General features: G+C 35.5%; 1 protein-coding gene across 1 annotated transcript; it reads left to right on the top strand.

Annotated features, from left to right (window-relative positions):
• The first annotated feature begins 181 nt into the window (after positions 1–181).
• LOC132151527 (protein kinase C and casein kinase substrate in neurons protein 1-like) lies at positions 182–26,665 on the top strand. The gene is made up of 10 exons (XM_059559688.1): positions 182–604; positions 13,596–13,709; positions 14,387–14,543; positions 14,722–14,957; positions 15,428–15,583; positions 23,325–23,500; positions 24,317–24,437; positions 24,533–24,663; positions 24,750–24,940; positions 25,816–26,665. Exons 2-10 carry the CDS (start codon positions 13,650–13,652, stop codon positions 25,923–25,925), a joined length of 1,338 nt encoding a protein of 445 aa, XP_059415671.1. The 5' UTR covers positions 182–604; positions 13,596–13,649; the 3' UTR covers positions 25,926–26,665.
• Positions 26,666–27,991: the final 1,326 nt, after the last annotated feature.

Genomic DNA, 27,991 nt, shown 5'->3' with positions numbered 1-27,991 from the left:
CAGTATTGAACAGGGCCATATCCATCAGTAGGCTCGATCCTTAAAAAAAGATTTGTATTCTCTTATTTTAAAATGTTCTCTCAACTACTTTTTGGGACATTAATGATGTTGATGTCTGGCTGCCTGGCTTGACTTACTATTACTAGTATGCACTAGTATGTCCTAAAAAAGGGAAATGCACATACAGGTGTGTGCATCATGTTATAAAATAACGTTCCATCGATGAAGACTTGACTTGAAATATGAGTTTTATAAAAAGCATTATTATTGCTCTTGTTTTATTTTAGGTTGTGTCTGTCATTTTAAGACTCCGTGGGTGGTAATGTTGACCCGTCATTCCTCTGGTTAATCATTGATCATCTGGCGTCTTGCTGGGTGGGGTTGTCAAAGTTCACTTTAATGCATGATTGTGCGTCAGAGCAAATGTCTCTATATGGATATTTATATATACATACGTATTGTGTGTGTGTGTATCTGTAATAGAGGGTGCAAGTGTGAAGTTACGTTTAGCAGCTTTAGACGCACCCACTGGTCTGATGTCAGGAGTATCTAGTGTCACTCGCAGGTCCTGGAACATCTTATTCTTTTAGGCTGGATTTACCAGGTGAGAGATTGTCTTTTACAAAACAAATATTCAAAGTCTAAATCAAATACTGAAAGTCTGTCTTGTGTGAATTATGAACGAGTCACGAAACCTGTCAAGAATATCTCCAGTGAATATAAGAGTCAGTACGGTATATATTTTTCTCTGATATGTGATTACCAATTAATGAAAAATAATGTATACTATAATTTATTTATTGACATAATAATTTATTTTTAACAAATTTTTCATGATATTTAGATTTTTGATTAATTAAATTATATTTGAATAAAAATTGCATTCCAATACTGTTTTTATGTAATAGACTAACTTTATTAATGGAATATAATCTACTGCAAATAGGATATATAAAAGAAATAAAACATCCAGATGAATTTGACAACAAAATGTACTTAATCATCACTTAAATAATACAATAAAAATAATTTATTGTTTTTCTTAATTTATTTTTTTGTTTTTAATAATTTATATGTTTCCAAATATAATTTGTTTAAATTTTAAGGGTGAAATGTAATTTACTGGAAAGATGACAAAAGCTGAAAAATAGTGCGTTCTAATGAAAGATTAGGAATTAATGAAATTCATTAATGCAAATATGCCTGTAAGTGTCACATTATTAATGTGACAGCATGCTTTATGATTGTCAGCTACAGGGCTTTTATATCCAGCCCTTGTTGCTGTAACGTGAAACTTGTCTGTAAGGATAACAAATGTGTTTGAGGATTTGTTGAAGTTTTCCCTCTCAGCTCAGGAAATGACGTCTTCTCTTATTTCGGTATCGTCACCTCTCAGGACTGCTCTAATCGACTCGATGTGGAGCCGATAGGCTGAAATTGTGTTGACTTGCGCAGGGCAGCTTGTGAGCGACAGCCTCAGTGTGTGCAAACATCCGGCCTGTTTTTGTTGACTGTGTGGAGAGCTTTTGGGAGAGAGGTGTTTGGTTTCAGTGCAGGGTGCTGCTTGAATATGCTTTATTTATAGCAGCAGACAGCAAAGAGAAGCCGGTCACTTGCTGAGGAGGAGAATAATGGATAGAAAATCACTCTTTATATGCAGAAAAATACACATTTGTGTACGGTTTACTTGGAAAAATATTTAAAAAATTAAAAATGTTAATATTTTTTTTAACTGCATTAGGTTAAGTCTGGTCAGATCTGCACATTTATAAAAAAGTATAATGAAATTCTAAAAATGTAATTCATAAAAATAATATAAATTCAGACATTTCTAGCACTGTACTAATAATTACAAAGAAATGTTTATCATTTTTACTGTGTCTATACATTTATATTAAAATATTGGAAATATGGAAAATAGAGGAATTTTGACTGGGGGTCTCATATTTTGGACCCTGGTAATAATAATAAATAAAAAAATCACCACTTCTAATTTCTAATTTTTATGTGATGGCAGACATAATGTATTATAACTATTCAAGAATTATCTGAAAACTATGTTTTGACTAGATAACAGTGTATTTACATGTCACAGTGTTGGACATCGGAATTGTAAAGTTGTTCATCAGAATAGATGACCGCATAGCATCTTAGGAGGTTTTGCAAGAACCTGGAGGGGTCTTGTGTGAGGAAATCAGCATCATGAGCTGTGACATCAGATCTGGAGTCACATCACACATGCATGATGAAGCATTTCAGCCGACCAAGAGAAAATACAGCCTTCATGGCTCAAGTTATACGAGCTTTGACGTATGTGGGTACACAGGGACTCTAGAAACAGTTGCCGCTGTGATCCATTAACTGAAAGCAATGAATTATTCATCATCAGTCCTGTGTCAAGAAGTACAGCTGATCATAATCCTGACACTCTTGCATTTTCAGAAATGGCAAACGTTTCAGTAAATGAACATACAAAGGCTATGTGTTTCAATGAATTAATCTTTTGTTGGGTAACAAAAAATCTAATATATAAATTAACAACTTTTTTATTATTATTTATTACATTTTTTAAATAATTTTTTTATTTAATAATTATTTTATTTTTATTTTTTACAATTTTATATATATATATATATATATATATATATATATATATATATATATATATATATATATATATATAGACAGGCACGTATCTCAGGAACCACACTTCAATGGTTTGAGTCTTACCTATCAGATAGGTCCTTCAAAGTATCTTGGAGAGGTGAGGTGTCCAAGTCACAACATCTAACTACTGGGGTGCCTCAGGGCTCAGTTCTTGGACCTCTTCTCTTCTCTGTCTACATGGCATCATTAGGTTCTGTCATTCAGAAACATGGCTTTTCACACCACTGCTATGCTGATGACACTCAACTCTACCTCTCATTCTATCCTGAAGATCCGACGGTAGATATACATCTCAGCTTGTCTAACATACATTTCTTCCTGAATGATGGACCATCACCTTCAACTCAACCTTGCCAAGACAGAACTGCTTGTGATTCCAGCAAACCCATCGTTTCATCACAATTTCACCATCAACCATAACTCCTTCAAAAACAGCTTGAAGCCTTGGAGTTATGATTGATGATCAGCTGACTTTCTCAGACCACATTGCTAAAACTGTCCGATCCTGCAGATTTGCTTTATTCAACATCAAGAAGATCAAGCCCTTTCTTTCGTTGTTCAAGCTCTTGTTCTGTGGCTGGACTATTGCAATACCTTCTTGGCAGGTCTTCCAGCCAATCCTATCAAACCTTTACAATTAATTCAGAACGCTGCAGCAAGATTAATTTTTAATGAGCTAAAAAGAATACATGTCACACCTCTGTTTATCAATTTGCACTGGCTTCCAGTAGCTGCTTTCATTAAATTAAAGGCATTGATGTTTGCGTACAAAACTACCACTGGCTCTGCACCCATTTACCTAAATTTGTTACTTCAGACTTATGTGCCCTCTAGAAGCTTGCATTCTGCAAGTGAACGTCGCTTGATTGTGCCATCCCAAAGAAGCACAAAGTCACTTTTAGGGACTTTTAAATTAAATGTTCCCTTCTGGTGGAATGACCTCCCCAACTCAATTCGAGCAGTCCTTAGGCATCTTCAAGAATCGGCTTAAAACACTTCTCTTGAGAAAATCACCTTTAAAGTTGTCCAGATGATGTTCTTAAAAATGCATATTACTAATCAAAAATTAAGTTTTAATATATTTACGGTAGGACATTTACAAAATATCTTCAAAATAACATGATCTTTACTTAATGTTCTAATGATTTTTGGCATAAAATAAAAATCTATCATTTTGACCCATACAATGTATTTTTTGGCTATTACCCCAGAGACGTAAGACTGCTTTTGTGCTCCAGGGTCAAGTATGTAGGATTGGTGTCATTTTAACATTGTTTAACATGTTGTTCTCACATTTTATAAAAGCAATAATCCACTTGAGCTGACGTATTAAAGTGATTTAAGGGGTCCTGCTTCACATTCTGGTAAAAAAACAACAACATATCTTTAAGTTATCTCTACCTTTATATAATTTTCATTTTCTTAGCTTGGTTTCTCTTTAGCTGTGATTCAGTCTGACGTTTCAGTCCGTACTAAATCTTCAGACTTTGAACAGTGGTCGAGCAGCTTCAGATAAGTTATCTGAACACAGCCGTAGCAGCATTCCTTTCAGCATCTGTGACAATATCAGACTCCATTCATCACTGTTTATTTGATTTCTGATTTTTCAAAAGAGTTACAGGAATTGGTCATCCAAAGCTAGTGGTTATGAATGACATGAGGGATAGTAAATGATATAAGAACTGTCATTTTTGTGTGAACTGTCCTTTTAAATTGCTCTGTCTCATTGAACAAGGATGCATTAAATGGATCAGAAGTCCAGATCAATACTTTTATAATGAAACAAAAGGTTTCGGTTTTAAATAAATGTGGTTATTTTGAACTTTCTGGTCATTGAGGAATCCTGAAAAATCATGATGTCCACAAGAATATGAAGCTGCTTAAAAGTATGCAGCTTTATTATTTTTTAATTATCAGAAATGTTTCTTGAGCAGCAATTCAGCATATTAGAATGATTTCTGAAGATCATGTGACACTGAAGAGTGAAGACTGGAGGAATGATGCTGAAAATATAACTTTGATCACAGGAATAAATTACATTACCACATGTTCAAATATTTTAAATTGTAATGTTATTTCACAACATTATTGATTTTACTGCATTCTTGATCAAATAAATGATGCCTTAGTGAACATAAGAGACTTCTTTCAAACATCTTACTGACTCTATGCCTTTGAAAGGTATATATATATATATATATATATATATATATATATATATATATATATATTTAGAATAAATAAATATTTTGCTTACTTTTTCAGTATTGCCAAATGCAAATGAACCAGTTGGACTATTTTTACCTCTTAAAGCTCAGCTGCATTAATGGCCTGATGAGAAATGTATGTTGGTTGTTAACAGTATTCCATGTCTTTTTATAACACAGAAACTCATTCATCAATCATTAACATTGCTGTATTTAATACTCACCTGTCTGGAAAAATGTCTGGAAATGTTCCAGCTGTTCTGTCATTCCTGGTCTTCGTTTATTACTTTCATGTATGTTGTTTATTGTGTTTTAAGTATCACATAACTGTTAAGCATCATTTCTGGTTTTATAATACTATTGCTTTATAACTAGAAAATGCTATACAGCTTTTATCATGAAGGTAATCCACTGAAAATAATATCATTAAATATGGTCTTCAGTGTTGTTTTTGTTTAAAACATTTTTTTAAATAGAAGCCTTAATGCTGTATTCCAATTCAAGACCCTCCATAAATTAAATATAAATTATTTAATTTAATTTTGATATTTTTTTATTATAAAAAGATAAATATATTATAAAAAAGATAAAATTGATAAAATAATACTTGTAAAAATACAAAATGCTATAAAACTATTTTTTAAAAATCAATTGAAAATGGCACCAAATATTGTGTCTTTTTTAACATTGTTTTTGTCGAAATTAAAGTCCCCACCCAACCTCACTCTGACAGAATAATTCAAGTCAAATGTGATTAGTCTCTCTCTCTCTCTCTCTCTCACACACACACACACACACACCCACTTTGTTCACCAAGAAGTGTTTTTAACTGCCAGTGATATAGTGAGTTTGACTGCATATTCAGTTACTTTAAAGCCTAACACTTAACCCATGAAGAAAGAGGCAAAATTGAACAAAAGTGTTTAGTGGAGCGGCGGTTGGGTTGGTTTTAGGGGTGGAGGGTCCCACGTGCTTGGGATCTGAAGGCAGCCTGTGCCACGGCAGAACGTGGGGGATCGGTGAGCCTTTTGTTGCTTTTCCTCTTTTGTCGTGGCTGGAGCATTCCTCATCAGTATGGAGGAGATGGTGCATGTGTGTGGAGCTGGAGGAGAGTTTTGTTTGGAGTTGGCTTAGGTTTTGTTTTTGACTCTTATTTACATTCATGCATTTGGCAGATGCTTTTATGCTGCTTGCATTGCATTCAAGGTGTATATTTCATTGTGATTTGTTTAGATTATCAGAGTAAATTTCACAAACATGCTCATATGCAACTGTGTTTTTGTGTGTATTTTAGTTCATTCATGCATGCATTGACCTTTGTTCTCTTGGTGTGTAGATTGTATTTGACTGCTTGAATAATTTAATATTGTCTCGTATAATTTGAAATGAGATAAAGATAGTGTTAAATGCCAAGATAAGGTAATATCTTACCTGTTTGATGACATTTTTTTAATGTGATCTAAATAGAAAGTGGTTGAAATTTATGATTTTAAATAATGTGGTATGTTTTATGTGTTTGCGATACAAAGTTTTGAGTGTTGCTGTAAAGTCAATCAATAGTTAGGATGCCCAACCACGTCTAACGATCCAAATAGTCATGTGCGATGATTAAAACATCATCCCACTGCCACCCCATCATTTGAATGGATTAACTGAACATGCTGCCTAAATTGAGGTCATTTTGCCAAATAGTTTTAAAGCAACTCACAAAACGTAATTTCTTTAACCTCGTGAAGCCTAATTGTCACGGAGCGCGCGCCTTCTCCTCTCTCCGGTCTCATGCGCTCCTTGTCACCTGAGTTCTAGGACTGCAATTCCCATCCTTCCCTTCTGCTATCATTAGTTTCCAGCCCTGTCTGGTTTTACCATCAGCATCATCATATCCACCTGTTGATCATTATCCCCCCTTTATCTGGACTGCCTGGTTCTGTGTTTCTCTGTGAAGTGTTGTTTTGCCACGCTGCATGTTGCTTCCTTAGTGTTTTATGCTCTGTGCATCCTTGGTTTGATACCTGCTTCAATAAAGTCTTGCAGATGGATCCGACTGCCTCTACTTCGTCATTACAGTAATATATAGTCAGAATATATGTATTTTTTTAATGTAACAATTTTTTGAAACTTTGGACAAAATATATTTTTTAAGTTGCGTATATATGTGTTTGTTTTTTTGAGTGTTATATTTGATGCATCAAGCTTTCATGGCTCATACAGTATGATGTAGTGAAAATATGGAGCTCAAACTTATGGATCTTAGTTTTATTCAGAGGCCCAAACAAAAACATGCAATTTATGCAGATACTGATATTTATATGGTCAAAATGTTAGATGAAATTTGGATTCATAAAATGCATATAAATATCACTTGTTACTCTATATCTCTCAATAATGTTTCTTTTTTAGATTATATTTAAATGCTTAGTTTTAATGATCAAAGCTCTGTAGTTTTAATCATATAATGCAATGCAATACAATGATGATTGAGAGATGAATAAATAAGCGTTCCTCAAAATCCTGATGATCATATTTGATATTCACATTTGAACATGATTTTTCAAGAATAAAAAAAAAAAAAATTACGGATAATCAAGTAAACCAAAGCTGCTTCAGTTCAGTAAGTGTCCATCTTGAAATATTACTAACAATATTCTTAAGTTATTTTATGTCTACTTTATAAAATTAGTAAAGATTTCACAGCACAAAGACAAGTGAACCACGAGCATTTTTTAATAGGCATTTTACATGCCAAAAAATTATAAACTATCAATCAGATGACAGAAGGGATTTAGAAGACACATTTCTATCAAAATTATGATCATGTTGTTAATTTAGAGTCCTTAGAAATGTGCGTATCAAATATGATACAATAGGCTTTATAAGGTTATGATTTTATACACTGTAACAAATGACTGTGATTTTAACGGTAAAAAACTGTGAAAATGCTACAGTACAAACCTGTTTACTGGTTAACGGTAATTTCCTGTAAACTTTACAGGGAAAAAACGAAAACTTACGTTCCCAGAATTCTCTGCGTTGCATTTCAAATTTTGTTTGAATTTGATGGTTTTTCTTTGAAATAACTATGTTTCTTCTTAATTTTTTCTCATCTGTTATGTTAATTAGGTTTGTATGTTACATAAAATGTTGTTAAATTAATGGTTATTGCATATTTCAGTTTAATGAGTCTCACCATGATGGTGTTTAGTGCTTGTGTGAATGACACTGTGCACCTTCTATGTATCTTATCATTTAAAAGCTGCTTGTGATGGGCTTTGTTTTACCACATGACTCTCTCATCACCACCTGCTTTTGGTGGTTACCAGTGTAATACAAAGGTACAAAACAGATTTCAGTGCTTCAATTAGGGATGGGCGATACCACACTTTTAGGATTCGATACGATACCGATACTTTTTCTTGCATTTTCATCGATACCGATACCGTTCATTTCTTATTGGCAATTTTTGTCAGTAAAAATATTATTACATTTAAGACAAATCACATGACAAATACGGACCATTTATACAAAATTTATTATGGTCAATACATAAAATAAAAATTAAAATAAATAACATAAATATGAATGAAATAAATTAAATATGAACAAAAACATACACATTTTCACTTTTCTTATTTCTCAAAAAAAAGAAAAAAAAGATCAATCTTGGTAGAAAAAGCTAAAAGGAAAAAAAAAAAAAAAAAAACCCCGAATACATCATAACAATGTTATGTTTCGAGCCTCTTTGTAGAAGTAAACATGTAACACTTCACTGAATCAAAAACATGACGTCATAAAGATCATGATAAACTAGGATTTACTTATCCTATAAACCTGCATAACAAAGACAGTTGTTCCCTGAGAAAATGAACTTGGAAAAATGAACTAGAAAACTGTCTGACACCATCACGCTTTTAGTGCACTCAAGATATGTCGTCACACTTTACTGAAGTTTCAGATTGCTGTTCAGAAAAAGTATCATATTCACATTTTTTGCTTTAAGACGATTACGCCTCTGGCTGATTATTTCTCCGGCCTTAGAGAAGAGTCTCTCTGCTGGAACAGACGTTGCAACAGTTCCAAGGTATTTTTTCGCAACTTTGTTCAGCAGTGGAAATGTGGTTTCATTTTTTTTCCACCAAATCAAAGGGTCCTCACTCCTTGGGATCACCTTTTCCTCCATGTATCTTCTCATTTCAATATATGCATCTGTGTTTGCTGTGCGTTTGCTCTGAAAAGCCTCAACCCGACTGTCAAACTCCCGCCATAATCCCTTGGATGATGAACACTCAGCAGGTGACCCTTGTGTCACTTGTGTCACAGTTGATGCAGTCGCAGCGGCTTCATGTCTGGTTGACTGTGTTTCAGCGCAAGCCAGGGCTTGCATCTCTGTGATGATCCGTGATTTAATCATTTCCACATTTGCAGAATCACAGAACACAATGTTTCTGAAGCGAATGTCCAAAAAGGTGCTGACTGCAAGAGTGTGGTTGCGTTCAATGTTCTGGAACCGTCGCTTGCATTGTGCTTCAAGTTGTGAAGCCAGACTGTTACTCTGCCCAGCAGATGCGGTTGCTTGCTGGAGAAGAGAGACCAGAGGTATGACTTTGGAAATTGTCACATACTGCTCTGCTGAAATCTCCTTAGTCGCCTCTTCAAAAGGCCTGAGGACGTCAATGGCCTGCCTGATGTGGGACCATTCTCCATCACTTAGGCACATGTTGTTTCTCCCAAGAAGACAAAGTGCAGTTGTGATGGCTTGTTGTTGTTCATACAGTCTGTCAATCATGTACAACACCGAGTTCCATCTAGTATCCACTGCTTGGATTAGTTTATGCTGTGGCAAGTTCAACTGATTTTGGACTTCTGTTAGTTTGTCAGTCGCTCTGGTGCTGTGGTGGAAGAACCGAACAATAGCACTGCATTTCTCCAAGCTGGACTCAATACTTGTGTCAGCCTTAATGGAGTCCTTCACAATGAGGTTGAGTGTGTGAGAGAAACAAGGAATATGTTTCCAACCAGTTTTACGCACAGCAGAGACCATATTGGCTCCATTGTCTGTAACAACTGCATGAACCTTACTGGTGATGCCCCATTCATCAGTTATTTTTGTGAGGAGTTCAGATATATTATCTGCTGTGTGCTGCACAGCTACATGGATTGTTGTAAGATTGCAAGACTGCATCTGCCAGTCCTTGTCAATAAAATGTCCTGACAGAGTCAAATAAGCTTCGGTGGTTCTCGCAGTCCACATGTCGGTTGTTAAAACCAGACTGCTTGCTGATTGTATGGAGTCCTTTACTGTTTTTTGTGCTTGCTCGTACAGTTTGGGAATTTCACCTGTCATCATGGATTTCCGACAAGGGATCTGGTATCGGGGATCCACCACCTTCATAAAATGCCGGAAACCTTGATCCTCTACCATTGAAATGGGTTGTAAGTCCTTCACAATCATTTTGGCCAGGCCCATTGTGATAGCACGTGCTCTTTGAGACTCACCTGAAAAGGATAAAGTTTTCACGTCACTTTCCAATTAACTGTCATATCTGAAGCTGCAGAAGTTTGTGATATATAATTAATGAAATATGAAATTATGGTTTCCAAATGTAAGAAATCATGTTACAGATTAAAACCAATATCCCAACATCATAGTTTTTAATATTTTCTTTTCAATGGAAAAAATAAAACTGTCATGCAAAGATGAAAAATCCCCCAAATTGTATCTCATATTTTCTTATCTTGTTTTAATACTCTGAGCCAGCAATTTTCAACTTCTGTAAATTCCCCTTTAAGGTGTGGAAATTATTTGAATTTCAGATAATTATTTAAACAAAATATTCAGTAAACATTACTAAAAACCAAGACCTAGGCTAATCAACAACTAGACAGTAACGTTACTGGATATACTTATCCCCTTCACCTGAAGTGTCTGTTAAAATTAGATTGTGATTGTAATATTTATAGACTTTATCACTCCACTGTCAAGTCTGTACCTGGATACACTTGGCTATTTTGCAGACTCTCGTGCAGGGTCTTCTGCCGGACTGCGGGTGGTGCAGGAGACTGGACTTTCACAGCAGCCTCTGCCTGTCTTTTTTCAAGCTCACTGTGGGTCTCGGGGTGCGTCGTCTTTAGATGTTTGAATAAATTGCTTGTGTTGCTGCTGTGGGAAACTTTTTTATCACACACTTGGCACCTTGCCGTGAGTTTATCGACTGGTGAAAAATAACACCACACCACGCTTCGTTTTTTGTCTGCCATATTATATGCTCCTTAGTTCAACTTCTTTCCCTCCGACTCCCGCTTTCGTGCTGGGCTGGTGGCCTTGGCTGGCTCAGCTGTGTGTGTGTGTGTGTGTGTGTGTGTGTCGTTGTCGGCTGTGACGCTCAACAATGACGCTCGCTCATTCGCTCGTCTCCTGTCACGTGACATGGACCAGCTCAATACGCCGCCACTGGTACAGCCAGGGGTGTCCCGGCACATAGTAATTTAAGGAAGTAATCTAAAACAGCTGAAAGTGATACATATTACAATTAGTGATACAATTATAATTTTTTAGTTTATATCGATATTTTTTTAAGGAAATCGATGCCAAATGAGTAGCGCGAGGATATCGATCTATCGATACTACAGGATCGATACGCCCATCCCTAGCTTCAATAAGTTCGTATATTAATATTATATCAGTTAAATTATGGTATTAAACTGTAAATATAAAATAAAACCGTTAAACCTACAACAGTGTAACTGTATTTTTTACGGTATAATTCTGGCAACCACAGCTGCCGGTTTTTTACCGTATATTTTACAGAATATTTTTAACAGTGTACCTTTGTTGTAACTGTTGGTGCATTTGTGCTGTACATCATTGTTTTTGTCTCTCTGAACTGTTCACACATTTCATTTTACCCAAATGTTATTCAGCCTCCCTTTGATTGTCCTATTTAATAGCTGTAGGCCCTTAAATCAGAACAACTCATCTTGTCAGATCTGAATAATGGCATGACATCATCATGGCTCGCCTACAATTTTATTATCATTGCGAACACTCAGAAGTCACTTGAGTCATTTGTCAATGTCATTTTTGTTAGTTTTGCTAGCATGCCTTCAGCAAGCCATTGTGTGGCATTCATACATTTTCTTCCAAGGTTATATTAGATGTCATCAGATGTTATTGTGCATTCAGGTCATATTTGTGTGATATTGTGACATTGAATTTGTCTTTTCTCTATAGGTTCTCATTAATTTCCTTCAGTGTTTTAACTTTGATGAGACAGTTGTCAATCACTAAAAGAGAATTAAATTCAAACCTCAACCTCAATGTGTTTTCAATCATAATGTGGCCAGATAAAAGTGGCAGTGTGATTGAATCATACTGAATCATTTGTGTAGTCTGGTCAGATGACACCTTGTGTCCAAAGTCTGGCCTTATAGTGACTTTTCTGTAAGTTAGAATATATATAAATAGAATACCAGAATATAGACGTACTGTATATATACAGAAGAATTTACACACACACATATATGCATATACATATATATATATATATCGCATTGATCTCTACATTACAAATTTTGTCACATTAGGATGTTATTGAATGTATAGTACAGGTAAAAATAACATTTGATTTAGTTTACTCTGACAGATTAAATTAGGTTGTCTTGGTTTAGATAAACACAAAACAACATTAAAACAACTTAAAAGCCATAACTATGCTTTGTCACACAGTGTCTCTTTTGATTCAGCTGAAATGGTGTTCTTTGTCTGCTCACAGTAATATTGGGATAATGGAGGAGCTATATTGTTTTAAAATAACCTTACTGATCCATCTGAGAGCGTGCAAGTCCAGAACAGCAGATCTAGTTTCCGTATGATTGCTGGCTAAAAGAGTCCCCCAGGGCTCTGTTTTGGGCTCCACTTTTTTTTATTTTGTCAATGATTTAGCAAAGGGCCTGCAACCAAATTACATTTTTTAAATTGTAAAGGCTACCTGGGTTGGTTATCAGCAACAGGTCACCCTTCAGTTGTCATGGACCTCTCTGCAAGTTTATAAATGCTCAGAAAGCAAAATGTATGCCTAATACAAAACAAATGACTACATGAATTGACTTTTCTTGCTTTTCAGATTATTTAAAAGGTATTCTGAAAAGCATGAAGGCCGTCCAAAATGTAAAGGAGTTTCTTTCTTCATCATCAGATTTTGAGAAATGCATTCCATCACTTGCTCACCAATGGATCCTCTGCAGTGAATGGGTGCCGTTCAGAATGAGAGTCCAAACAGAGTCCAAAGTGACAGTTTGAAGTTAAAAACATGCATATTTTCACTTCACAAGGTCTTAATTTATTGACTGAAGCGGTGTGGATTACCTGTGGATTATTGTGATATTTTTATCAGTTGTTGGGTTTCTCATTCTGACGGCACCCATTCACTGCAGAGGATCCATTGGAGAGCAAGTGATCTAATGCTCAATTTCTCCAAATCCGATGATGAAGAAACAAACTCATCTACATCTTGGATGGCCTGAGGGTGAGTAAATGATCAGAAATGCATAGTACAACTTGACATTTTGGTGGTTTAAATGAATTTAGAAACGGAGCATCATTTTCATGTAAGAGGTCCTGTTAGGTTGGTTTTGTGGGTAAAATACTTTGTTGTTTTTCTTTGTTAGTTTTTGCACCATACTGCTTATGTTCTCATCACTTTTGTAATTTTCTCTTTTCTGCAGTACATTGTGAATTTAATTTGTTAGCTTCAGTCCTGCTCTGCCAAATCTCACAGCATGTCGGGTGCCTATGATGAGTCCGCCATGTCCGACGAGACCACGGACAGTTTCTGGGAGGTCAGGCTCAAAATCTTACTAAATTATGTTTTTTAAATATTATTAATGGCACATGTACTACTATTATTCTACTCTTATATAGTATGTATATGGCACACACTGTGCAATTTTATATTTGTAATTGTTATGCCAATACAATTTTAGTTATATATAATAGAATATTATTTAATTTTTATATTATATATATATATATATATATATATATATATATATATATATATATATTATTCATTAATAAATATAAAACAACAGTAAAATCTAAAACTATTGAGATAAGAATTTCTTTTAAAATAATTATATTAATTACAAAACACTATAGGAAAGAATTATATAAACACACGCACACATATACATACATGAATACACACATTCTAAATTAGTAAAATTACAAAATATACAAAATTTGTAACATTTGTAAAATTGGTTGTTTTATTAATTAATTATTTTAGTATGGTTTTGGATTAGATTCAATTTGTGTTTTGTTTGTTTGTTTTTAAATCCCTGTGGAGAAAATGTATAAGAGAAATAATGTCAGAGCCAAGGACACTGAAAAAGTGGACTGTGACTGTTTTCTATTGAACTACATTTATTATTCTGTTGAATTAATTTAGCTCTAATGCTTTAGTACTGTCTTATCTATGACTTGACCTTCTTCAAAATGTATCCATGTTTCTCAGGTTGGGAACTACAAGCGTACAGTAAAGCGAATCGAGGATGGCCATCGACTCTGCAATGACATGATGAGTTGCATCCAGGAGCGTGCCAAGATCGAGAAGGCCTATGCGCAGCAGCTCACTGACTGGTCCAAGAGGTGGAGGCAGCTGGTGGAGAGAGGTACTGAATGATTGATGATGTGCTCATGGAGAACCGTGTTTGCACAGAAATCTTTGAATAGATTTAAAGTGACAATCTTGAAAGCAAAATGTTTTGTTGCTTCTTAAGCTAAATAAGCTTCTCTTTTGCCCTCGCTTGCTCACTCAATCAGTTTTAATGTGTTGTTTATTGCTCACAGGGCCGCAGTATGGGACTTTGGAGAGAGCCTGGGTCGCTCTGATGACAGAAGCAGAAAAAGTGAGCGAGTTACACCAGGAGGTGAAAAATAATCTAATGAACGAGGACTTGGAGAAGGTGAAGAACTGGCAGAAAGAGGCCTACCACAAACAAATGATGGGTGGCTTCAAAGAAACCAAAGAAGCGGAGGAGGGTTTCCGGAAAGCCCAGAAACCTTGGGCCAAAAAGCTGAAAGAGGTGAAGAGACAGAGCCTTGTGACACATTTCCAATAAATGATCACTATATTTAATGTTCTTATAAAGGTGCACCAAGTCATTTTTCTATTTGAAATAAATGTTGTTGTTTTTTTAACTTTCTAGTCATCAAAAAATCCTGAAATAAAATGTATCATGGTTTCCAAAAAATATGAAGCAGCACAACTGTTTTCTGAAGCATCATGTGACACTGAAGACTGGAAGAATGATGCTGAAAATTCAGCTTTGATCACAGAAATAAATTAAATTTTACAATATATTCAAATAAAAAATTATTTCAATTATAATAATATTTCACAATATTACTGTTTTTTTACTTTCAAAAAACCCCAATTTTTTTACATTAGGGTATACATTTGTAATTGACCAACTTTTAAAGGTAATTTCCCCACTCAAAAACTGTGTCCTAAAGTGCTAATGCTTATCAAGATCAACTTATCTTCAATCTGCAGTTGGAAACAGCGAAGAAAACATACCATATGGCCTGCAAAGAAGAAAAAATTGCATCTACGAGGGAGGCCAATAGCAAAGGAGAGGCGTCAGTCACATCAGATCAGCAAAAGAAACTCCAGGAGAAGTTGGACAAGTGCAAAAATGACGTTCAGAAGGTCAGGCAAGAAAATAATGCATATTATGCACAACATGTATTTTAATAACAATTTCATAGCATAAACAAACCAAAAGTTTTGTTTGTGGTCATGCACATAAATTGGAACAACTGGATCATTCTTTTAAATTGTATGTATGGCATAGATTATTGTCAATATCTGATTTTGTATTTTAGCAGTATCCATAAAAAGTTGACCTACGCAGCATATTTCTGGACCAGTTTCATTTTTGATAATGTACTTTATGTAAAGTTCATGTTGTACATTGTGATATTTATTTCGCCCGTCTGTTAACCAAACAAATCAGCTTTTAAAGATCAACAAAATAGAAGGAACATATGGCAGCGAATGCAAATATCCTCAAGCAATTTCGTTCGCTATTCATTATACCATACTCCCCAGAGCTTCCTTTCACTTTTCTACTCTACCTTTGGACCACTTAATGGGAAACAACACAGGGATGTTCAATGAATTTCCCTCTAACGCACAGTACATCCAGTTTATTAGCCTTTAACCTAACCTAGCATTCATTAGGAGGAATCAGCTGAGCCACAGTACAACAATAGACAAGCTGGACATTTGAGTGACAGCTGTAGTTATCTATGAAACCATTCCATGTGCATCTATAAACAACCCATATAATGATATTAGTCACTTACGAAAATGTATGCATGCTTTTGCAAGTATAGCAGGCTAAAAGTGCAGGTTTCTTTTTGTATATTTTGCATAAAGAAAATTGTACCTTTCATTACGATTTTTGTCATAAAGTGATGTGACATTCAGCCAAGTATGGTGACCCATACTCAGAATTTGTGCTCTGCATTTAACCCATCCGAAGTGCACACACACAGAGCAGTGAACACACACACACACTGTGAGCATGCTGCGGCACCCGGGGAGCAGTTGGGGGTTCAATGCCTTGCTCAAGGGCACCTAAGTCGTGGTATTGAGGTTGGAGAGAGCACTGTACATGCACTCCCCCCACCCACAATTCCTGCCAGCCCGGGACTCGAACTCACAACCTTTCGATTGGGAGTCCGACTCTCTAACCATTAGGCCACGACTTCCCTTAAGTTTGTATATATGTGTGTGTGTGTAATTTATGATAATGAGAAAAGGCATCTTAATATTTAAAAATATTTCCTAAATATTCCTTATTTCCTAAATATTTACCTAAATGAATTTTGCTTTTTGTCATTATTTCATGGCAGTTAATCACAAATATTCATTATTTTAGTGTGTCTGGTCATTTTACATTTTAACTTATATGAGCTTGTCTTTCGTTTATTATAGTGATTCTTAAATTAATGTTATACAGTTATTTTTATTCAATTAGCATAATAATATAAACATTTTTAGCATTTTTTTCTCTATTACAACTTTGAGATTTTGGGAACATTTCATAAAAAAGCATCACTTTATATGTGTGTGTATATATATATATATATATTTACATTTACATTTACATTTATATTTATTAATTTAGCAGACGCTTTTATCCAAAGCGACTTACAGATGAGGACAGTGGAAGCAATCAAAAACAACAAAAAGAGCAATGATATATAAGTGCTATAACAAGTCTCAGTTAGGTTAACACAGTACACCTAGCATGGGATTTTAAATAATATAATATAAAGAAAACAGATAGAATAAAAAAAAAGAATAGAGCAAGCTAGTGTTAGAGGTCTTTACACACACACACGCATACAATTGCATAATTAATGAAAAGAAAATAGAATATAAAAAGATTAGAAAGGTAGTTAGGTTTTTTTTAAAGAATAGAATTAGAATAGTGAGTGTTAAAGTTAGAGGGTCAAATAAAGATGGAAGAGATGTGTTTTAAGGCGATTCTTGAAGATGGCTAAGGACTCAGCTGTCCGGATTGAGTGGGGGAGGTCATTCCACCAGGAGGGAACATTTAATTTAAAAGTCCGTAAAAGTGACTTTGTGCTTCTTTGGGATGGCACAATCAAGCGACGTTCACTTGCAGAACACAAGCTTCTAGAGGGCACATAAGTCTGAAGTAATAAAATTTAGGTAAATGGGTGCAGAGCCAGTGGTAGTTTTGTAGGCAAACATCAATGCCTTGAATTTTATACGAGCAGCTATTGGAAGCCAGTGCAAATTGATAAACAGAGGTGTGACGTGTATTCTTTTTGGCTCATTAAAAGATAATCTTGCTGTTGCGTTCTGAATTAATTGTAAAGGTTTGATAGAATTGGCTGGAAGACCTGCCAAGAGGGCATTGCAATAGTCCAGCCTGGACAGAACAAGAGCTTGAACAAGGAGTTGTGCAGCATGTTCCGAAAGAAAGGGCTTGATCTTCTTGATGTTGAATAAAGCAAATCTGCAGGATCGGACAGTTTTAGCAATGTGGTCTGAGAAAGTCAGCTTATCATCAATCATAACTCCAAGGCTTCAAGCTGTTTTTGAAGGAGTTATGGTTGATGGTGAAATTGTGATGAAACGATGGGTTTGCTGGAATCACAAGCAGTTCTGTCTTGGCAAGGTTGAGTTGAAGGTGATGGTCCATCATTCAGGAAGAAATGTATGTTAGACAAGCTGAGATGTATATCTACCGTCCAATCTTCAGGATAGAATGAGAGGTAGAGTTGAGTGTCATCAGCATAGCAGTGGTGTGAAAAGCCATGTTTCTGAATGACAGAACCTAATGATGCCATGTAGACAGAGAAGAGAAGTGGTCCAAGAACTGAGCCCTGAGGCACCCCAGTAGTTAGATGTTGTGACTTGGACACCTCACCTCTCCAAGATACTTTGAAGGACCTATCTGATAGGTAAGACTCAAACTGTTTAAGTGTGGTTCCTGAGATGCCTTTTGCCAGTAGGGTTGATAGGAGGATCTGGTGGTTAACCGTGTCAAAAGCAGCGGACAGATCAAGCAGGATAAGTACTGAAGATTTGGATTCCGCTCTTGCCAGTCTTAGAGCTTCAACAACTGAGAGCAAGGCAGTCTCAGTTGAATGTCCACTTCTGAAGCCAGATTGGTTGCTGTCAAGGAGGTTTTTGTGTGTGAGAAATGTAGAGACTTGGTTGAACACAGCTTGTTCAAGTGTTTTTGCAATGAAAGGAAGAAGGGAAACTGGTCTGTAGTTCTCTAAAAGAGATGGATTGAGGTTGGGTTTTTTAAGTAGTGGAGTTATACGTGCCTGTCTAAATGATGAGGGAAAAACACCAGTGTGGAGGGATGTGTTTATGATGTGAGTGAGTGCAGGTACAACTGCAGGAGAAATGGCTTGAAGGAGATGAGATGGAATAGGATCAAGCGGGCAAGTTGTAGGGTGATTAGAAAGGATGAGTTTTGAGACTTCTGCCTCAGAGAGTGAAGAGAAGGATGTAAATGAGTGTAAGTTTGCTGGTGATATGAGCTTGACTGATTGTGGTGTGGAAAATTGTGCACTAATGTGTTTAATTTTATTAATGAAAAACGTTGCAAAGTCGTCAGCTATTAGAGATGAAGCAGAAGGGGGAGGAGGAGGACAAAGAAGTGAGGAAAATGTTTTAAAAAGCATGCGAGAGTTAGACGAATTGTTAATTCTGTTATGGTAGTATGTCATTTTAGCAGTGGAGACATTAGCAGAGAAAGAAGATAGGAGTGACTGATACATATTAAGGTCAGTAGTATTTCTGGATTTGCGCCACACCCTTTCAGCAGCTCTAAGCTTAGAACGGTTTTCGCGTAGAACATCAGATAACCAAGGGGCAGAAGGGGTGTTACGGGCTGGCCTGGAAGATAAGGGACAAACAGTGTCTTAACAAGATGTAAGAGTGGAGCAGAAAGTATCAGTAGCACTGTTAGCATCCAAAGATGCAAACAGTTTAGGGGAAGGAAGTAAAGATGAAACCATTGCAGAAAGCCGGGAGGGTGAAAGTGTGCGTAGGTTACGTCGAAAGATGACATGTGGAGGGGTAAGTGAAGTGTCAGGGACCATGTTGAGGTTAAGAGTGGGGAGGAAGTTATCCGACGTGTGCAGTGGAGTAACCAGAACATGATCAGTAGAGCAGTGTCGTGTATAAATAAGGTCCAGTTGGTTGCCTGATTTGTGAGTAGCAGTAGTTGACACTCGGTTGAGACCAAAAGAGGCAAGCAGAGTGTGGAAATCAGCATACAGAGGTTTATCTAGATGGATGTTGAAATCTCCAAGCATAACTAGGGGAGTACCATCCTCAGAAAAGGTTGAGAGCAAAACATCTAATTCATCCAAAAAGTTATCCAGTGGTTCTGGGGGTCGATAGACAACTACAAAATGTATTTTAAAAGGGTAGGTAACAGTAACTGAATGAGATTCAAAGGAGCTGTTGATACCCAAAGATGGTAAAGGATTAAATTTCCAATCATTAAAGATGAGCAGACCAGTACCTCCACCTCTTCCAGTCAAACGGGGGGAGTGGGAAAATGAGAAATTATTGGAGAGTGCTGCAGGTGTAGCAGTGTCCTCTGGTTTGATCCAGGTCTCTGTTAGGGCCATGAGATTAATCTTTGAATGACTAATAATAGAAGTAATGAAATCGGCTTTGTTTACAGCAGACTGGCAATTCGATGCGATAGAGTACGAGACCAAACGCAGCACGTCTCAACACAGTAAAAAACAAGTGTTTCCTAGCAACGACAACTGCGCTAAACACTAATGAGACAAGAAATAAATACACTTAAGATCTGTTTTTAACTCCCGCTGATTTAACTGCTTCTCACAAAGGGTATTTCTTTACACTCTCTTGGCTGGCGCTTGAACGCAAAAATTGCTAAAATTCAGAAGAAGTTCTTGCGTATGATTTCCTACTCTTCTAAATATGCTCCTTCTGCACCTCTATTTCTCAGATATAAGATTTTATCAATTGAGAAAGTCAATGTTTATTTATCATGCATATTTATTCATAAGTTTATTTATAAGAGAGAAGATTTCCCACCATCATTACAACACTTTTTTATTTCTATTTCAGATACTCATATCCATCAAACAAGGCATAGAGAAATAAATCTTGTCTAACCGTCTCTAGAACTTCAGGTCATAAAACTGACCTCAGCTTTAGGGGTCCTCAACTATGGAGTAAATTAAGTTTGTCCCTAAGATCCATGTCTTCTTTACTTGTCTTTAAAAAACAGTTGAAAGATCTTTTGATTTTACAATGACAGCTTTTGTTATAGTACTCTGCAGTATACTATAGCCTTGCTGACTCTCATATGCTGCTCTTTACTTTTGATTCTCCTTTACTATTACCCTTTAACTTCTGTAACTTTAAGTTACTTTCATTAGGATAATCATGCTTCTGGAAATGTTTTTCCCCTCCTTTTTTATTATTCAACTTATTTGTCTGCGTGCCTTTTTCTGTTTATTCATGCATGTGTAGTGGAACTCTGTATAAACCTAATTGGGTTTTGTTCCCCTCCTTGTACTGTATCCATGTGATCCGTGCAGAACAAATAAATAAAAAAAAAAATAAAAAACGCACTTTACTGTTTATCACAACAAAGGTCTAAGCAAGCGCACAACAATGACAACGTATGCGATAGAGTACGAGACCAAGCGCAGCACGTCTCAACACAGTAAACAAACAAGTGTTTCCTAGCCACGACAACTGCGCTAAACACTAATGAGACAAGAAATAAATACACTTACGATCTGCTTTTAACTCCCGCTGATTTAACTCCTTCTCACAAAGGGTATTTCTTTACACTCTCTTAGCTGGCGCTTGAACACACTTTACTGTTGATCACAACAAAGGTCTAAGCAAGCGCACAACAATGACAACGTATGTGATAGAGTACATATATATATATATATATATATATATATATATATATATATATATATATATATATATATATATATATATATATATATATACAGGTACTGGTCATATAATTAGAATATCATCAAAAAGTTGATTTATTTCACTAAGTCCACTCAAAAAGAGAAACTTGTATATATTATTCATTCATTACACACAGACTGATATATTTCAAATGTTTATTTCTTTTAATGTTGATAGTTATAACTGACAACTAAGGAAAATCCCAAATTCAGTATCTCAGAAAATTAGACTATTACTTAAGACCAATACAAAGAAAGGATTTTTAGAAAACTTGGCCAAATGAAAAGTATAAAAATAAAAAGTATGAGCATGTTCAGCACCCAATACTTAAGTTGGGGCTCCTTTTGCCTGAATTACTGCAGCAATGCGGCGTGGCATGGAGTCGATCAGTCTGTGGCACTGCTCAGGTGTTGTGAGAGCCCAGGTTGCTCTGATAGTGGCCTTCAGCTCTTCTGCATTCTTGGGTCTGGCATATCACATCTTCCTCTTCACAATAGCCCATCGATTTTCTATGGGGTTAAGGTCAGGCGAGTTTGCTGGCCAATTAAGAACAGGGATACCATGGTCCTTAAACCAGGTACTGGTAGCTTTGGCACTGTGCACAGGTGCCAAGTCCTGTTGGAAAATGAAATCTGCATCTCCATAAAGTTGGTCAGCAGCAGCGAGCAGGAAGTGCCTTCCTGGTATACGTCTGACCTTGGACCTCAGAAAACACAGTGGACCAACACCAGCAGATGACATGGCACCGCAAACCATCACTGACTGTGGAAACTTTACACTGGACCTCAAGCAACGTGGATTGTGTGCCTCTCCTCTCTTCCTCCAGACTCTGGGACTCTGATTTCCAAAGGAAATGCAAAATTTACATTCATCAGAGAACATAACTGTGGACCACTCAGCAGCAGTTCAGTCCTTTCTGTCTTTAGACGCTTCTGACGCTGTCTGTTGTTCAAGAGTGGCTTACATACGTCTGTGCGTAGTGGTTCTTGAAGCACTGACTCCAGCTGCAGTCCACTCTTTGTGAATCTCCCCCACATTTTTGAATGGGTTTTGTTTCACAATCCTCTCCAGGGTGTGGTTATCCCTATTGCTTGTACACTTTTTTCTACCACATCTTTTCCTTCCCTTCGCCTCTCTATTAATGTGCTTGGACACAGAGCTCTGTGAACAGCCAGCCTCTTTTCCAATGACCTTTTGTGTCTAGCCTTCCTTGTGCATGGTGTCAATGGTCGTCTTTTGGACAACTATCAATTCAGCAGTCTTCCCGATGATTGTGTTGCCTACAGAACTATACTGAGAGATCATTTAAAGGCCTTTGCAGGTGTTTTGAGATTAATTATCTGATTAGAGTGTGGCACCAGCTGTCTTCAATATTGAACCTTTTCACAATATTCTAATTTTCTGAGATACTGAATTTGGGATTTTCTTTAGTTGTCAGTTATAATCATCAAAATTAAAAGAAATAAACATTTGAAATATATCAGTCTGTGTGTAATGAATGAATATAATATACAAGTTTCACTTTTTGAACGGAATTTGTGAAATAAATAAACTTTTTGATGATATTCTAATTATATGACCAGCACCTGTACATATATATATATATATATATATATATATATATATAGTGATGCTTTTTTATGACAATTTTCCCAAATTCTCAAAGTTGTAATAGATATATATATATGAAATGTGAAGAGATGAGCCAATCATAACAGAGAGTATTTGGATAAAGTTCGAAAACTTCAATTCTGACCCAGTGCAAGGGCCAGAGAGGATGGAAATAATTCTTTATGCAAATACTCTGTGCTATGATTGGCTCAACTCTTCACATTTGCATGAAGGAGGCATCTCACATTGTATGCAACAAATTCCAAGGATTAAAGATGCCATTTGTTTTGTGTTTCAGGCTAAAGAGAAATATGAGAAGAGTCTTGATGAACTCAGCAAGTGTACGCCGCAGTACATGGAGAACATGGAGGTGGTGTTTGAGCAGTGCCAGCAGTTTGAGGAGAAGAGGCTGAACTTCCTCCAGGAGGTGTTTCTGGACATCAAACGCCATCTCAACCTCACCGAGAGCCAAAGGTCAGCTTGAAATCATAATCCTGTTCTCATTAACCTGGTGGTCTTTTTAATGAACATAATGCATTCATAAGCATACTTAGTTTTTGGCTTTCCATGACTTTTGAGGTCATCTACTGTAGATACTAGTGTCCTGTTGACAAATTAAGATGTAAGCAGATTCAAAAGTTTGGGGACGGTATGTTTTTTATTTGAAAAAAATAAAAGTTTTATTGTATTTTTAGTCATCAAGAATGCATTCAATTGAATAGTGACAGTAAATACAATTGTAATGTAACAAAATATTTCTATTTCAAATAAAAACATTTTATTTGTTAAACAATCCTGAAACAGATGTGACATGGTTTCTATAAATATATGAAGCAAAAATGTGAACTAAGAAATGTTTCTTGAGCAGCAAATCATCATATTAGAATGATTTCTGAAGGATCATGTGACACTGAAGGCTGGAGTAATGATGCTGAAAATACAGCTTTACATCACAGGAATAAATTGCATTTCACAGTATATTCAAATTTAAAACTGTTCTATTAAATTGTAATAATATTTCACGATATGACTGTTTTTACTGTATTTTTGATCAATTAAATGCAGCCTTGATGAGCAGAAGAGAGTTTTTTCAAAAACAGAAAAAAATCATACCAACCCCAAACTATATAATTGATCAGTTACAGTCTTTCTCAAGATATATATGCTGGTACATATAAAATATTCACAAATTTCCAATTTTCACAAAGTTCCAATTTCCTTTTTGAACAGGAAATACATGAATATACAATAAAATTGCATTTACCAATCTCTGTAATTCAATCTGTACAGCTATGCTGCAGTCTACAGGGAACTAGAGCGAAGCATCGCCTCAGCCAGTGCTCAAGAAGACCTCAGGTGGTTCAGCAGCGTCCACGGACCAGGCATGCACATGAACTGGCCGCAGTTTGAGGTAAAGTTTGCATGTGGGATCTGTGAAGATGTGCAACACATATCTGGTGCTTGTTAGAAAATACCTCTCATAATCCATCTCTGTCTCTGAATCAGGAGTTCAACCCAGAGCTGAGCCACTCCATTAATAAGAAAGAGAAGGTGAAGAGGAGCTATGATGGAGTCACGCTGACTCAAATCACACATGGTGTAGATCAGGGCACACTGCAGACTGCAAACCGGGGCAGGTACTGATGCTTTTGTGCTAATGAAGATCTTTGTTATGAAGGAACTACTGTATCTTGAGTTTCTCTCATCTGGTTGTTCTCCTCAGCGTGAGCAGTTATGAGAAGAACCATCAGAGTTCTGCCGAATGGTCTGATGACGAGCAGCCGCCTGCCGCCCAAACAGCCAGCGAAACAAATGGCGGAGGAAATCCGTTCAAAGAGGAGAGTAAAGGAGTGCGAGTGAGAGCGCTGTATGACTACGAGGGCCAAGAACAAGATGAGCTCACATTTAAAACAGGTGAGAATCACCAATCAAAACCTGTGAGAACCATACTGCCTTCCTGAAGTTTGGGACTAGTAAGATGTTTTTAAATAATATGGTGAAATATTATTACAGTTTAAAATAACAGCCTTCTATATGAATATAATATAATATGTAATCTATACCTGTGATGCGCAGCTGAATTTTCAGCATCATTACTCCAGTCTTCAGTGTCGCATGATTCTTCAGAAATCATTCTAATGATGATTTGCTGTTCTTATTATCATCAATGTCGAAATTAGTTGTGCTGCTTCATATTTTTGTGAAAACCATCTTTAATTAATAGAAAGTTCAAAAGAACAGCATTAATTTTAAATAGAAATCTTTTGTAACGTTAAAAATGTTTTGGTTTTGGTTCTGGGAATGTTAAACTGTATCTGTTTTCTTACTGTAAAATGCTATTTAAAAATGTTCTCAGAACATTTTTTTTTAAATATTCAAATAGTGATTCGTGTTTTTAATGTATTTAAGAGTTCAAATCAGATTTATATTATAAAGTACACTTGCCAAAACAAATAAATAAATGAACATTAAATGAAATATTATAATTTTATTATGTGAAAAGAAACTTTTCACACAGTTTGATCCTTAAAATATAGGTCTAAGTGAATAAAAAGCATTCATAAACATAATTAGTTTCTGTTTTTCATGTCTTTTGAGGTGATCTATATGCTTTTTTATAAGAATAAAACACTGATTTATGCTAGTGAACTGCTGATGAACTAAACTTTTAGCAGATTTTTTTGAAGTGTTATAAGGATGAGTGTTTTATTCTCATAAAAACATAAATGCATGAAAAAACTGTGCATTTTATCAGCTTATATTAACTGCAGATCTGTATGCTTTGGCAGGAGACGAGTTGATCAAACTGGAGGATGAGGACGAGCAGGGTTGGTGCAAAGGCCGGTTGGACAGCGGTCAGCGTGGCTTGTTCCCGGCTAACTATGTCGAGCCCATTTAGTTGCAGTGAAGAAGGCCTTAAAAACTTTACCCCACACTGCTCAAATGCCAGATTTTGGAGAAACAATGTCCTTGCCTGATTGACTTGCTGAGAATCTTTACGCAGCATTTCCTTAATACCGTAACAAAAAACCCTACAGTATCCAAAACACTTATCGTACCCCAGCGAGAGCAGGGAATGATTCTGTGCGTCTATGTAGCCATGTTCAGTATGAATTATTGTGCTGCTGACATGTGTTCACGTATGGTCTCCTGTAACAGTATTAATGTAATGACGTCCATGAAGCCTAGCATAGCGAGAATCAGTTATGCAATTTGTATACTAGACTTTTATTTTGAAGTGGAGGTTTTGTTTTAAACTTAGTGGCCCTTTGACGTATATCACATGAAACATCCATTTTCAGTCCATTTTACTTACATAATCTGATGTATTTTCAATGAGAAAAAAATGTAGTGCGGGACTTGATTTTATGCTATTTTGATCGTGAAAAGTAGGAATTAAATAATGGAAAGGATCCATTTGGTTGATATTAGGGGCTTAAATATTAAAGGGCTTGATGACATCATTCAGCAAGGAGATCCATTACAGAAGCAGAGCATTTTTATTTTTAAATGTATTTTTCTTGATGAATTGTGCACAATAAGACCAGAAACGTGTAAATGGGGTAGTTTTGCTTTAATGAATTTTTTTTTTCCAAGTGCAAATGATGCCTCAAAAAACATTAAATTCATTTTTCCTTATGTGTGTGTGTTTTCTCTCATTTTTATCCTTTTTTACAAATTCATAAAAATTGATTCAGGATATTAGTTATTATTTCATGACCATTGGGTTCACAGTCATATCTGGCCACATGCTATTGAAAAGTGTGTTCAAATGCTTTTTCTTCTGCCTTTTGCCTGTTTGTGAGACTGGGAATGTCTTTTAACATGCAATCTATTACTGATTCAGTGAGCAAAACCCTTACTGTAGTGCAACAATATTAATAATCAAATGTAATTGATTTTTAGAACCGTACGTCATTTGTCACACGTTTTTAACATTGTAGCCTCGTTTTTAGCCTGAGAGCTTCACTCAGGCTCAGCAGTTATGAATAGTGGATGAGGAAGTGATGTATATATATACTGTATGTTTAGACTGGACTGATGTGTTTTAATCTTCGTGTCAGTGTAGTAACTGTTCCATTCAAGTTCACAATAGAAAAAGCTTCATTTTTTTTTTTTTTTTTTTTGCTTTGGGTCACCACTAGAGGTCAGGATTGCAGAAATCCTTTACTAATCTGTTTATAGAGTCGAATAACCCAGAGTAAATCAGTCATATTTCACCTCAAAATCAATAGATAAAAATAAGAAGTAATATTTTTCTTAAAGAATTTTTTTTTTTTTTAAATATTGTAATTACTATTATTTTTCCTAAAATATTATAATAAAATAATTTTAATAAAAATAAGTATTATTAGAATAAAAAATCGGAATAATGAATATTTAATGAAAGTTATTACCTTAATTATCTTTAATATTTAATATAAAATAATTACTATTAGAATAAAATAATGAAATTATATGTATATTTAATTATTATGAAAATTATTACTTAATTATTATCTTAATTCTATTTACACCTCAAAGCAAAAACAAACTCAAAAGTAAAATATATGGATGCATCATGGTATTGAAGATTTATATGCAACATTAACTGTCATGAAAGTTGTCAAATGTATCGCAAAATAAATTATTTTATTTCTTAAATTTCTCTTTTTTTATGAGATTCTCACATATGCTGTTACAACAACAAAAAATACCACGATAAAACTTTGGTACTGTTTATGATATACCAAAATTATACCATATTCCCATGTCCAAAAAATGTTATCTTATTAATTCTACATTATTAAAATGATTGTGTGATTATACTACTGTAAAAGATCGAGTGAAATATCCAGGACACTGTGAAATGAAAAAGAATATTTAATAAAGAAATTTAGGCAAAATGCACGAGCAACAAAAACTGAATATACATGAAAAATTACCGCTCAGCTTTGATATAACTGTATAAGTACGGATAATATT

The sequence above is a fragment of the Carassius carassius genome, chromosome 10, assembly GCF_963082965.1.
Source record: "Carassius carassius chromosome 10, fCarCar2.1, whole genome shotgun sequence".
In the NCBI taxonomy this organism is placed as follows: domain Eukaryota; kingdom Metazoa; phylum Chordata; class Actinopteri; order Cypriniformes; family Cyprinidae; genus Carassius; species Carassius carassius.
This window is presented reverse-complemented; position numbering and strand designations above follow the sequence as displayed.